At 41.1% G+C, this 15,270-nt stretch overlaps 1 protein-coding gene across 1 annotated transcript in view; it reads right to left on the bottom strand.

Moving 5' to 3' along the window:
- Window positions 1-14,998, bottom strand: part of ZYG11A (zyg-11 family member A, cell cycle regulator) — a 74,332-nt gene extending 59,334 nt beyond the window's left edge. The window contains exons 1-2 of the mRNA XM_047083795.1: window positions 14,909-14,998; window positions 682-847 (exon numbers count right to left, since the gene is read on the bottom strand). Coding sequence (XP_046939751.1) covers window positions 682-847; window positions 14,909-14,998 — 256 coding nt within the window. The remainder of the gene's footprint in view (window positions 1-681; window positions 848-14,908) is intronic.
- Window positions 14,999-15,270: the final 272 nt, after the last annotated feature.

The following is a 15,270-nucleotide window of genomic DNA, read 5'->3' on the forward strand; positions in this document are numbered from 1 at the left end:
AATACTTCACATCCACCAGGAAGGCTGTAATCAAAAAGTAAAAGAACAACTTTTGGTGAGGTTTTGAAAGCCTCACTACACGGGGAAGTAAATGAAAAGATTTTTAAGTCTCATATTCACAACGAAAAGAGTAGGAGACAAGACTATAGGAACAGCACTTCAAAAGCTAGAGAGCAAACAGATGAGTGGGAACTTGGTTTAGTTCTCCATTGTCTTCACTCTGCTAAGCTAATAGCAGGATAAACCTAGAAACAAGACAAATTTCCTGCAAGGGATCCCAGAAAGACTCTGAGATTCAAATCTCCACACAAATAAAATGGAAATTATTTCCCTATTTCCCATCCATTTGTTGTGAGGAGTAAAACAGGAACTGGATATGAAAGCACTCTTCAAACAGTAAAATGCTTTAAGACTACAATATAAAGAAACCTTATCAAAAAAAATTAAATAGGGATACCTGGGTGACTCAGTTGGTTAAGTGTCCAACTCTTGATTTCGGATCAGGTCATGATCTTACAGTTCATGGGATCGAGCCCCACATGGGCTTGGCATTCTCTCTCTCCCCCTTCTCTCTCTGCCCTTCCCCCGTGCACTCATCCAAGAGTGCTCACGAGTGCGCACTCTCTCTCAAAATAAAGAAATAAACTTTAAAAAATTAAAATAAAAGAGTGTTATTATTACCTTGCCATGTCATCACCCCAAGGAATCGATCAGCTACTTCCTGAGGGAAACTCCAATGCTCTGGAAGGCACAATGTTCCATCAGATCTTTCAGAACACAATTTCTCTAGGTTAGCAATCAGGAAGTTCAGGCAGATGTTGACCAAAGAGTAGGGAGATGCCTCCTCCTAGAAAACAAACTTTGTTAGAATACATCCAGAAAAACTCAGCACAGAAGTAGACCATGCAAAAGACATCAAACTAGTTGGTAAGGATATCTGAAGATACATTCTCCTTACCCTAGTAGTGACTTACATGATTTATATGTAACGAAACCACCTTATTCCAACTGTTAACTGAATGGAAGATTTTATCTATTTCTGTTGTATCTTGAAAAAAAAATAAGTTCTCTCAATCCTTCACTCATCACCTGTTGTGTGCCAGCCATTGAAAATACAGCAATGAGCAAAATATTATTTTAATCCTTTTGGAGCTAATAGTGGGGAATACAATCAAGAAATCTGACAATTTCAATGAAACACAAGGGGCAACTCAAACAGATATCACATGGTCATTCACTCAACAAATACTTATTACTCAGTGATTACTATGTCCCAGAGGATAAGGCCTGTCTATTCTTTTTTTTTTTTAAGTTTATTTTTTTAAGTTTATTTATTTATTTTGAGAGAGACAGAGTGCGAGCCAGGGAGGGGCAGAGAGAGAGGAAGAGAGAATCCCAAGCAGGTTCTCCACCGGCAGCAAAGAGTCTGACGCGGAGCTCAGACTCACAAACCATGAAATCATGACCTGAACCAAAACCAAAAGTCAGACACTTAACTGACTGAGCCATGCAGGTGCCCCAGGCCTGCCTATTCTTACCCTCAAGTGTTCACAATGTAAAAGTGTGCTATACCAGGCTGCTGTAGAAGAGTAAGAACTGACAGTGAGGTGAGAGTAAAGAGGCATATGGTCTCTTTCTCCTCTAAGAGAAACTGGCATTTGTTTATCCAACAAATATTTGAAAGGCATGGCACTGTATCAGACACGAAGAGATAGACATAGGTCAAACAGAGGTTGTTACCTTTGTCAGAGGCTTCAACATGGAATAATTCCTTGACTTCCACACCACTTTCAAATGATTAAGTTCCTTCCATGATCCAAAGTAAAAATTACTCCTTTGCAAATACCCTCAACTCCTTATTCCCTCTCCAGACAAAACTCCATTCTTAGAAGAACTCTACCAACTAGTTTTTTGTGGCAACACACAGCAGCTAATCATCTATGGGAAGGAGGAAGATTCCCATAACATAGCATGTCACAGCAAATTCATAATCATTAACTTCAAATTAGCCCTCCGTAGCTCTGAGACAGTTGTCTGTCCATAAGGTCTTCAAGACAGGGTACTCTCCCAACATCAGGCAAGAATTATTCCGTGCCTTCTACTTATTCCTCAAATGCATTTTATGCTATCAGAATCTGACTCACTTCATGGAGAAAAATGAGGCCATCTCAACCATCAAATTTAGCCGGAAAATGCATGCATCTTTCCTTTACTTTCCTCTTACATGGAAAATATTGGGGGGGCGGGGCACCTGGGTTAGGCATCCAATTCTTGATTTCAGCTCAGGTCATGATCTCATGGTTCCTGAGTTCAAGCTCCACTTGGGATTCTCTCTCTCTGCTCTTCCCTTGCTTGTGTGCGTTCTCTCTCAAAAATAAACTTTAAAAACAAAAACAAACAAAAAAAGAAAATGTGTACCTCCTTGCAAAGCCCAACACTTCCACATGTGCTGACTGATTTCATCCCCCCCTTGCCTTGGTCCCTCCTATCATTTCTTCATGCATACATCTTCAGAGTGTCCTCAAATGGATCATTCTTAACATATAATTTGTTCTGCTATATACCTTAAAAACAAAAACACCTTCTGCCGAAAACCACATTCTCTTCAGTTACTCCTCTTCATAACTAAATTTCTCCAATAAGTTCACATGCTATCCAGTAGTCCCCCACTTATCCACGTATCCACAAAAGATGCGTTCCAAGACTCCCAGTGGATGCCTAAAACTGCCCACAGTACCAAACCCGATACAGACTGTTTTCTCCTCTACATACCTAAAATAAAGTTTAATTTATAAACTAGGCACAGTAAGAGATTAACAATATACTGTAATAAATTGTATCAATGTTGTCTCTCAAAATATCTTAACTGTACTGTACTCATCCTTCTTGTGAGGATATGAAATGATAAAATGGCTACATGATGAAAAGCAGTGAGGTGAATGCCACAGGCAGTGTGAAGCAGCATTAGACTACTAATGATTTTCTGACAATATGCCAAGAGAAGATGACCTGAGGGGTGCCTGGGTGGCTCAGTTGGTTAAGTGTCCGACTTCGGCTCAGGTCATGATCTCACGGTCTGTGAGTTCAGGCCCCACGTGGGGCTCTGTGTTGACAGCTCAGAGCCTGGAGCCTGCTTCAGATTCTGTGTCTCCTTCTCTCTCTGCCCCTCCTCTGCTCACATTCTCTCTCAAAAATAAATGAACGTTAAAAAAATAAAATAAAATAAAACAAACGATGACCTACTTCGGGACTACAGTTGATTTAGGGTAAGTGAAACCACAGAAAGTGAAACCTCAGATAAAGGGAGACTACTGTAATCACTTTTTTCCTATTCATTTCTGTGTGTGTGTGTGTGTGTGTGTGTGTGTGTGTGTGTGTTTAATTGAGGTCTAATTTACATATAGCAAAAAAATTACTTTTTGATGTACTTAGTTCCACAAATTTTAACAAATGCATAGTCATGTGCCACACCACCATAATAAACATAGAGAACAGTTCTATAACCCAAAAATTCCCATGTCCCTTTGTAGACAATCCCTCCCACCAACCCCAAGCAACCAAATCTGTGTTTGTCCCCAGAGTTCTCCCTTTTCCAAAATGTCATATAAATAGAATCATTCAATATGTAGGCCTTTTGAATCTGATTTCTTTCACTCCCCATAAAGCATTCAAGATTCTTCCATGTTGTGTTTTTGTAATTAGTTCCTTTTTTATTGCTGAGAAGTATTATACCGCATGTTCCACAATTTTATCATTAAGGGTATTTGTATTATTTAAAGTTTTAGACAGTTTTGAAGAAAGCTGCTATAAATATTCATGTAAGTTTATGTGAATCCGGGTTTCATTTTTCTTGGGTAGTTTCCTAGGAATGGGATTCCTGGGTCCCTGGGATTCCACACTTCCTACTAGTCTGTATTTAACTTTATATAAGAAAAGTGCCGGGGCGCCTGGGTGGCTCAGTCGGTTAAGCGTCCGACTCCAGCTCAGGTCATGATCTCACAGTCCGTGAGTTCGAGCCCCGCGTCGGGCTCTGGGCTGATGACTCAGAGCCTGGAGCCTGCTTCCGATTCTGTGTCTCCCTCTCTCTCTGCCCCTCCCCCGTTCATGCTCTGTCTCTGTCTCAAAAATAAATAAACGTTTAAAAAAAAATTAAAAAAAGAAAAGTGCCAACCTGTTCTTGCCAAATGGATCTACCATTTTGCATTCCCAAAATTTTAGTTGCTCCAACTCCCCAGGTCAGAATTCATGTCCAAAAGACTGAGGGAAGCAAAAAGATTCCCTGAAAGAGTCTCAGGAGACTTCTACTTAGGTCTTAAAAGCCAGAATTGGTTTACAGGCCCATGGGAAAATGGAGATTATACTTCATGTGGGTAATTTCCACACATCTATCTCCCAGGTCACTATCTCTTTGTTTAGTGGTATATATTTCTTCATAGTCTAATTGTATATTGTTCTTTTTTCATGACTTATTTCATCTTTTATATCTTTACTTTTAAATATACTTATAGTGTTTTAATAATCCATTTCCTTAAGTTTCCTGGAATGTAATCCTGTTGTTGATTCTGTTGAATTTTACTCATGGAGATTCATGGTTCATAAATTAAGATTGTGAACGCACTTTTAATGGGATTTTATTTACTGGACTCCTATGAGGCCTGGGTAGAAGACATGTCACAGGGGCGCCTGGGTAGCTCAGTTGGTTAAGCATATGACTCTTAATCTCCACTCAGGTCATGATCTCACAGTTCATGAGTTCAAACCCCACACTGGGCTCTGCACTGACAGCGTGGAGTCTACTTGGGATTCTGTCTCTCTCTCTCTCTCTCTTGCACTCTCTCTCTCTCAAAATAAATAAACTTAAAAGAAGAAGAAAAAAGATGTTCACATCAGAGAGATTCTGCAAAACTATGGTTACCTCAGGGGAATTACCAAGGCTCACCCTGATAATTTCTCAACTATAGATTTCCTGAACCAAGCAAGAAACCCTAAATGTGGGGCCCAGTCAGTTAAGTGTCCAACTCTCGATTTTGGTTCAGGTCATGATCTTGTGGTTCATGAGACTGAGCACCACGTTGGGCTCTGTACTGACTGTGTGGAGCCTGCTTGGGAGTCTCTCTCTGCCCTTCCTAAGCTGTGCTGTCTCTCAGAATAAACAAACAAACAAAAAACCCTGAATGTGTGTGAAGATAAGCCTATGGTAGCAAATTTTTTTTTAATGTTTATTTATTTTTGAGAGAGAGAGACAGACAGTAACAGAGACACAATGCAAACAGGAGAGGAGCAGAGAGGGAGACAAAATCCAAAGCAGGCTCCAGGCTCCGAGCTGTCAGCAGAGAGCCTGATGTTGGGCTCGAACTAAAAACCTTGACATCACGGCCTGAGCCAAAGTCGAACGAATTAACTGACTGCGCCACCCAGGCGCCCTGCAAATTGTTTTTTTGTTTATTTATTTTTGAAAGAGAAAGAGCACAAGTGGGGAAAGAGGTACGAAGAGAGGGAGACACATAATCTGAAATAGGCTCCCAGGCTCTGAGCTGTCAGCACAGAGTCTTATGCAGGGCTCGAACTCATCAACTGCGAGATTGTGACTTGAGCCAAAGCTGGATACCTGACTGAGCCACCCAGGCACCCCAGTAGCAAATTTTAAGGAGGTATCTTTCTACTCAAAATCCACGCCAAAACTGACAGCATTCCCTATTTCCCTTTCCCATAAGCAAATTTTTTTAGATCTACCATTTCACTAAAGTAAAGTCAGCCTTTGTTAGCCCATATTAGTTTATATTATATATATAGTTATAGTTTACAGTATCCACTCAAATTCCCTCCCAGATTTTGGCAAAAGACTAGCCTCCAATCCCAAGTTATTGATATTGGTAAATGTCAAAGATTTAGGGTCTGCTTACAGTGATGTTTTCCACTTTATCTGGATTAGGTGGGGGTGCTGGGGATTTCTCTTACTTTGCAAATGTTTGTAACATTTTATCCCAAATATTTAGTTTTAAGATTTTCTAACATTATTTGCCATATTACTACATGACAGCCCCATTTAAAAAAATATAGCATAGTAGGGATGGCTGGATGGCTCAGTCAGTCAAGCACTTAATCTGTTAAGCACTTAATCTGTTAATTTAATCAGTTAAGCACTGACTCTTAATCTCAGCTCAGGTCATGATCTCACATTTTGTTGGATTGAGCACAGCATAGGGCTCTGCACTAACGTCGAGGACCCTGCTTAGGATACTCTCTCTCCTGCTCTCTCTTCCCCTCCCCTGTGCACTTGCTCTCGCTCTTTCTCTCTTAAAATAAACATTTTTTAAAAAGAACAAAAATAAAAATATAGTATACTAAAGACTAAATCCACATAAAAGATATTTAGAAATTTATAAAACATTCAGGGGCACCTGGGTAGCTCAGTCGGTTAAATGACCAACTTCAGCTCAGGTCATGACCTCACAGTTTGTGGGTTCGAGCCCCACGTCAGGCTCTGTGCTGACAGCTCAGAGTCTGGAGCCTGCTTCGGATTCTGTATCTCCCTCTCCCTCTGCCCCTCACCTGCTCATGCTCTGTCTCTCTGTTTCTCAAAAACAAATAAACATTAAAAAAATTAAAGAAAATTTATAAAACATTTCAAATATAAAAATAAAATATAATATATATTTTTAAAATACACTTTTGTATTTATCCCATAGCTTAAAATGAATATACCAATATGTTTGCAGTCCCTTTCTGATGCTATTTCCCATCCCTTCACCCAGAGGCAATCATTATCTTGTATACTATTTAGTTCTCCATGTCTGTAAACTTTATGTAAGCAGAATTGTACTATAGCACTTGCCACCTACCTCCTACCCAGACTCACTCCTTAATCTTCTCTACCCTGCTCTCTACTGGAATTAAGCAGATCTCCTGAACAGATTCCCTTGCCCTGTTGTCAGTTTGGTTCTGACAACATGAAACTCTCAAAGAAGACAGAAGGGAGGTGAATGAAGTTAGAACATGTATTTGTTTCCTAGTGTGGCTAAAATTATCACAAAAAATGAGATGACTAACTCTGGAAAACAATACGGAGGTTCCTCAAAAAATTAAAAATAGAACTACCCTACGACCCAGCAATTGCACTACTAGGTATTTATCTAAGGGATACAGGTATGCTGTTTCAAAGGGGCACATGCACCCCGATGTTTATAGCAGCACTATCAACAATAGCTGAAGTATGGAAAGAGCCCAAATGTCCATCAATGGATGAATAGATAAGATTTGGGGGCACCTGGATGGCGCAGTCAGTTAAGTGTCCGACTTCAGCCAGGTCACGATCTCGCGGTCTGTGAGTTTGAGCCCCGCGTCGGGCTCTGGGCTGATGGCTCAGAGCCTGGAGCCTGTTTGTGATTCTGTGTCTCCCTCTCTCTCGGCCCCTCCCCCGTTCATGCTCTGTCTCTCTCTGTCCCAAAAATAAACGGTGAAAAAAAAAAAAAGAAAAAGAAGATTTGGTGTGTACACACACACACACACACACACACACACACTGGACTATTAGTAGGCAATCAAAAAGAATGGAATCCTGCCATTTGCAACTATGTGGATGGAACTAGAGGGTATTATGCTAAGCAAAATTAGTCAGAGAAAGACAAAAATCATATGACTTCACTCATATGAGGACTTTAAGACACACAACAGGTGAACACAAGGGAAGGGAAGCAAAAATAATATAAAAACAGGGAGGGGGACAAAACAGAGGAAACTCTTAAATATGGAGAACAAGCAGAGGGTTACTGGAGGGGTTGTGAGAGGGGGGGATGGGCTAAATGGGTAAGAGGCATTAATCTACTCCTGAAATCATTGTTGTACTATATTACAACTAACCTGGATGTAAATTAAAAAAATAAATTAAATAAAGACTGAGAAAAAAAAATGAGATGGCTAAAAACAACAGAAATTTGTTCTCTCACAGTTCTGGAGAACAGAAGTCCAGAAAACAAGTGCCCTGAGAACAGGGCCATTCTCCTCTGAAGGCTCAAGGGAAAAACTGTTATCAGCTTCTAGAGGCTCCTGGCTCTCCCCAACTGAGGCAGCATAAATGATCTCTGTCTTCATCTTCACATGGCCTTCCTCCCTGTGTCTCCAGGTCTCAAATCTCCCTCCATTCTCTCATAAAGATTCCACTAATCTCATCAAGATTCTTAACATTTGTTAAGACTTGTTAATGATTTGTTAAGGTTGCCTTGGGCTGTGTCCCCCAAATCACTCCTTTAAAATTAGCCCTCACTCCTTGCTATAGACTGTGTTCCTCAAAAATTCTTATGTTGAGGGGTGCCTGGGTGGCTCAGTCAGTGAAGTGTCCAACTCTTGATTTTGGCTCAGGTTATGAACTCAAGGTTTGTGAGTTTGAGCCCCACATCCAGCTCTGCACAGACAGTGCAAAGCCTGCTTGGGATTCTCTCTCTTTGCCCCTCCCCTGCTCTCTCTCTCTCAAAATAAATAAATAAACATTAAAAAAATTTAATAAAACAAAATCTTTCCCAAAAAAGTACAATAGGGGAAAAAAACTAAGTACAATTAAAATAGCTTTCAGAAATAAAGCTGAAATAAAGATATTCTCAAACAAAAAGCAGAGAGAACTTGTTGCCAACCAATCTACACTATAAGAAAGGTTAAATGTTCTTTAAGCTGAAGAAAAAGGAAAGAAGATGAATATTTGGGATTTAAGAAAAAGGGAGTAATGGAAATGGAAACGTGGATAAAGAGAAAAACTTTTTTATTTCCTAATGTCTTTAAGAAATAACTGATGGGGGCGCCTGGGTGGCGCAGTCGGTTAAGCGTCCGACTTCAGCCAGGTCACGATCTCGCGGTCCGTGAGTTCGAGCCCCGCGTCGGGCTCTGGGCTGATGGCTCAGAGCCTGGAGCCTGTTTCCGGTTCTGTGTCTCCCTCTCTCTCTGCCCCTCCCCCGTTCATGCTCTGTCTCTCTCTGTCCCAAAGATAAATAAACGTTGAAAAAAAAAAATTAAAAAAAAAAAAAAAAAGAAATAACTGATCAAAGCAAAAATAAAGAAATAAATTGTGCAATTTATAACATGGAGAAGAGGTATATTATCTCACTAGCACCAAGGACAAAACAAAAGGGAAAAAAAAAATCAAAGAATACTGTTTTAAGGTAAACTGCTATATTTAAAAAAAATTTTTTTTAACGTTTATTCATTTTTGAGAGACAGAGCCTGAGTGGGGAAGGGGCAAAGAGAGGGAGACACAGAATCTGAAGCAGGTTCCAGGCTCCGAGTTGTCAGCACAGATGTGGGGCTCGAATTCACGAATAGGGAGATCATGACCTGAGCTGAAGTCGGATGCTTAACCAACTGAGCCACCCAGGTGCCCCTAAACTGATATATTTTAAAGTAGAATGTGATCAAGTCAAATGTGTATTTTAAAACCCAGAGCTGTGACTCTCAAACTTCTTGGTCTTAGGACCACTTTATACTCTTAAAAACTGGATTCTATCTATCAACATGTTACTACATAAGTTAAAACTCAGAAATCTTTAAAACCTGTATTAATTCATTTAGAAATAAAAGAAGTTAAAAACCCAATTCCATGCTGGGGCGCCTGGGTGGCTCAGTCAGTTGAGCGTCCAACTTTGGCTCAGGTCATGATCTCACAGTTCACGGGTTCAAGCCCTACATCGGGCTCTGTGATGACAGCTTGCTCAGAGCCTGGAGCCTGCTTTCAGATTCTGTGTCTCCTCTCTCTGCCTCTCCCCTGCTCATGCTCTGTCTCTGTCTCTCAAAAATAAATAAATGTAAAAAAAAAAAAAGAAAATGGGGCCTTAGAGACCACAGAGGTCCTTAATCCACACTTTAAAAACTGCTACCTTTGAGTGACCATTAAAGACTGACAGAAGGGGGGAGGAGGGAAAGACTGGAAGAAGGGAGAGGAGAGCAGCAGAACTAGCAAGTCAATAGGAGAGATAAAATGAAACTTGAAAAGTGTTCAAGTCAGGAAAGGAAGAAACAAAATGACAAACAGGACAAATAAAACACAAATAGAAACACAGCAGACTTTAAACCCAACAATTTTGATAATCACATTTACTCTGATTTAAAAGGCAGACTGTCAGACTGAATAAAAGACCTTTCCTACAAGAGATGTGCTTTAAACATGAACAACCATACAGGATTGTCAAATACCAATCATAAGGAAAACGGAGTTAACTATATTAATGTCAGAAAAAGACTTCAAGGCGAGACTATTACCAGAATACATAAAGATAAAAGGATCAATTCATCAGGAAGACGTAATTCCTAAATGTATATGCACTTACTAACAGCTTCCAAATTCATGAAGCAAACTCAAAGAATAAAAAGAAAAATCCAGAGTTGGATTTTTATCAAACAACTGATAAAAAACAAGTAGCTGGAAAAGGAGTAAGAATATAGAAAATTAACATTATCAACCAACTTCACCTGACATTCATAGATAAAACCCATATATATTGCTGTACAATATATATCTTTAAGTGCACATAAGTGTGCACCAAGATAAATCATATCTGAGCCATAAAACGAATCTCAATAAATGTAAATGGATTAAGGGGCACCTGAGTGGCTCAGTCTGATGAGTGTCCAGCATCAGCTCAGGTCATGATTCTCACAGTTCCTGAGTTCAAGCCTCACCACTGTCAGTGCAAAGCCCACTTTGGATCCTCTGTCTCCCCACCCCTTTTTGCCCCTCCCATGCTGGTGCTCTCTATCTCAAAAATAAATAAACATTTAAAATATATGTATACAAATGGATTAAAATCATAGAGTATGGTCTCTAACAATAATTATGTTTGAAGTCAATTTACAATTTTTTTTTTTTTTAAATTTTTTTTTTTCAACGTTTATTTATTTTTGGGACAGAGAGAGACAGAGCATGAACGGGGGAGGGGCAGAGAGAGAGGGAGACACAGAATCGGAAACAGGCTCCAGGCTCTGAGCCATCAGCCCAGAGCCCGACGCGGGGCTCGAACCCACGGACCGTGAGATCGTGACCTGGCTGAAGTCGGACACTTAACCAACTGCGCCACCCAGGCGCCCCTACAATTTTTTTTTTTAACGTTTATTTATTTTTGAGACAGAGCATGAACAGGGTAGGGTCAGAGAGAGGGAGACACAGAATCTGAAACAGGCTGATTTCAGATTCGGCCTGTTCTGAATCACAGAACAGAGCTGTCAGCACAGAGCCCGACGCGGGGCTCGAACTCACGGACCGCGAGATCATGACCTGAGCTGAAGTCGGCCGTTTAACCGACTGAGCCACCCAGGCACCCCTCGTTTGAAGTCAATTTAAAAAAAAAAAAAGATGTGTGGAGTGCCTGACTGGCTCAGTTGGTTGAGCACCCAACTCTTGATTTCAGCTCAGGTCCTAGAATCAAGCCACGTGAAGGACTCTGCACTGGGTGAGGGGCCTACTTGGGATTCTCTCTCCCTCTCCCCTCCCCCGCTTAAAAAAAAAAAAGATATGTTAAATATCCCCAACTATTTGGTAATGAAGCAATACATTTCTAAACATCCCATGGCTCAAAGAAGAAATCATAATGGAAATTAGAAAATATTGTGAACAATATACCAGAGTTTATGGGTATTAACCAAAGCACTATTGGAGGAAATGTTTGTATTAGAAACAAGATGTATGGGTCACCTGGGTGGCTCAGTCTGTGAAGCGTCCAACGTTGGCTCAGGTCATGATCTTAAGGTTCATGAGTTCAAGCCCCGCATCAGGCTCTTTGCTGACAATTCAGAGACTTGAGCCTGCTTCAGATTGTGTGTGTGTGTGTGTGTGTGTGTGTGTCTGTGTGTCTGTCTGTCTCTCTGCCCCTCCCCCACTCGCGCTATGCCTCTCTCAAAAATAAATTTAAAAACATTTTTAAAAATTTAGAAACAACTTATAAATTTAATGCCCTAAGTTTCCACCTTAAAAAGATAGAGAGTAAGTTAAACCCAAAGATAAACATAAGAAATTATAAAGATACAAGCAGAAATAAGAGAAAACAGATGTGCAATGGATATAAATCAAAACCAAAAGTTAGTTCTTCAAAAAGACTAACAATTATTAAATCCCTAGATACAAAGACTAAGAGAAAGTAAAAAGAGAAAACACCAATACCAGGAACAAAAGAGGGAACATCATTACAGATCCTATAAGAATTAAAATGACAATAAAGGTATCCTATGAACAATTTTGCCAATAAATTTGGTAACTCAGATGAAATAGGCAAATTACTTAAATAACTATAAAAACTGACAATCTATTAATAAGTGCATACATATTTAGGAATGTTATGACTCGATAAATTGATGCTTTTATAAAACATAAAATGAAGTATATGAATAGCTCTCCCAAAGAAATTAGTTTCAGTGGCTTCACTGATGAGTGCTATTAAACATCTAAGGAAGAAATAATCTCAGGGTCATGAGTTTGAGCCCCACATTGAGGGCAGAGTTTACTCAAAAGAAATAATTAAATTTTTAAAAAGGCAAAAAATAATATCTATCCTCCACAAACTCAAAAAATTGAATAGGAAAAAAAATTGAACAGGGAACAATTCCCAATTCATTTTTGAGGCCAGCATTATCGTGATACTAAAACTAGATAAAATATCTCTGGAGAGCAATCTCCCTCATAAACACGGGGCATACAAATACTTAACGAAATATCAGCAAATAAAATCCTGTGGTATATAAAAACAATACATCATGACCATGTGGGGTTTAGATGTAAATGTAAAGTTAAATTCACAATCTAGAAAGTCCACCACATTAACAGAAAAACAACAAAAACATATAATCTTAATAAATGCTGAAAAAGCACTTGACAAAATTCAACACACATTCATGATTTTAAAAATACTCCTGGCAAGGGCGCCTGGGTGGCTCAGTCAGTTGAGCGTCCGACTTCGGCTTGGGTCACGATCGCTCAGGCTGTGAATTTGAGCCCTGCATCGGGCTCTGTGCTGACAGCTCAAAGCCTGGAGCCTGCTTCTGATTCTGTGTCTCCCTCTCTCTCCTGCCCCTCCCCCGCTCATGCTGTCTCTCTCTCTCTCTCTCTCTCTCTCTCTCTCTCTCTCTCTCTCTGTCAAAAATAAAAACACACACACAAAAAAATATCTTTTTTTAAAATATACTCCTGGCAAACTAGGAATAGAAGAAAACATCCTTAACTTGATAAAGGGCATCTATGGAAAAACCTTTAACCAGTATCATACTTAAAGGTGAAAGATCTAGAATGCAAAGATGTTTACTCTCACCACTTCAACATTTTACAAAGGTTCTAGAGAAAATACAATTTCGAAAAAGGAAATAAAAAGCATAGACTTAAAAAAAAGCATAGACTAAAAGGGAATAAAGTTAAGCTGTCTTTATTTGCAGATGACATAACTGTGACGAAAATCTTAAGAAATCTTTTAAAAAAAAAGTGAATCTAGCAAGATTGTAGGATACAAGAGCAATACACCAAAAAATTCTTTGCATTGTTTTTCAAAAATATTTTTACAGTATCAAAAATAGGGATGAATTTAACAAAATATGTCACAAAACTTTATTATCAAAAACTACAACACATTACTAAATAAAATTAAAGATGACATAAATGGGAAAATATATATAAGCGAAAATGTGTTAATTTTCAAGATTAATTGAAAATAAAATCTTACCAAGAAAACGAATGTATGCAGTACACTATGGAACCAGGCAGAAAATGGGTTGGTTTGATTTCTAGGGAAAAATCTTGTTTCAATTCCAATTAGCGTCAACAAAAAATGTGCTTGAGATACTGTGCTATATAGTACATGCTTAAAAACCCAGCTTTTCCATTAGCTACAAACATATTTACAAATTATAAAGCAGCATTAAAAGTGAATCCAACAGAGTACGGAGAAGTACAGGACAGATCGTTGTAGGGCACAACAATCTTCCAACAAGGTATTGCACGTAAAGTACAACCTCAATGAACGTTTCCTTCCCTCCATATTTTAGGCTGAGCCTTAAGTGGATTTTGAGTTCTAAGAGTCGTGGCCCTTGGGGCGTTGTAGAATGTGGAATCTGACCCCAGAACACCCGAAGTCAAGTTCAGGTTCTTAAGCAAATCAACTAACCTTTAGAGTTCTCAACTGCCCTAGACCACAGAAAAATGGAGACTATCAATGCATACAAAAGACTAGAGATAACCGGATTACTCTAGAAACGCGATACTTAACACACAGCAGAAAATACACTCTATTGGTTTGCATTTTTGTAGGTGTAGTTTAATAGGAATTCCGTGGAGGGAGGGCGGAAGGGGGTACACGTGAACTGAAAGAATTTCAAGTCTTGGGGTTCTAGTCCCCCCACCCCCTCGCCGGACGCACGAGCGGCTTCCAGCTAGAGTTCCGGGGCACAGGCCTCGGGTATTAGGGACTGCTGGGTCACAGTCTCTGCGGAGTACCACGTCCATAATGCACGTGGCAGTACGGTCGAGGTCGGGGGCATTTGGGTTCATTATGACAATAATAAGCGCCACCGTCAACTGCCGGCCAAGCCTAGAGAGTTTACGTCCAAACTTACACCACTCAGCAAACGGCGGCTGCCTCCACAGATGAGAATCGCAGACCTGAGGAGGAGATGCCCTCGGGTCAGCCGGGGGGCGGGACTCGCCCTCGCCGCGCCTGAACGCTGCGGCTCCAGGTCAGAGCGCTCGGCCCAGAGGCTGGGACGCCCGGGACAGAAAACTCCCTTCCAGCGTGCACTTCCCCGGCGACGACAGGAGCCCAGTCTCGGCTCACTCTTCAGACTTTACCCCACGTCAGCCAAACGAACCAGCAAGTGCCTTCGCACAGTCCCCGACGACTCCCTGGCTAGCGCGGCGTCCCGCCGAGGTTCGCGTCCCCGCCCCGGTGCTCACCTGCACCACGCAGCAACCCAGGGCATCCTTCTGAGCGTCGGGAGGGACGATATTCCTGGGCGACAGGCCCGGGTGCAAGAAGTGAACCATGGCGACCCCCGTCGGCGGGGCGGCAGGAGAGAGCGAGCGTCGAGCGCGGACCCGGATCCCGCGAGAGAAGGGGTCGAACCTCGCTGTGAGGCAGCTGAGGAGCGCCCGCTCCCGGGCAGCGCACGCAGCAATCACGCTGCTCCGTCCGGACCGCAGGGGTTTTGAAACGCCCGGCGTGACCACGCGCACGCGCCCGCGCCCGCCGCGGCCTCTCCCCCTCCCTCGGAGGCCGGACCGCCGCAGACCCCGCCCCCGGGGCCGGCCAGCCCCTC

This window comes from Lynx rufus, unplaced genomic scaffold, assembly GCF_022079265.1.
Source record: "Lynx rufus isolate CCGP_SWC_20201006 ecotype Redwood Valley unplaced genomic scaffold, mLynRuf1.p SCAF_2, whole genome shotgun sequence".
In the NCBI taxonomy this organism is placed as follows: Eukaryota; Metazoa; Chordata; class Mammalia; order Carnivora; family Felidae; genus Lynx; species Lynx rufus.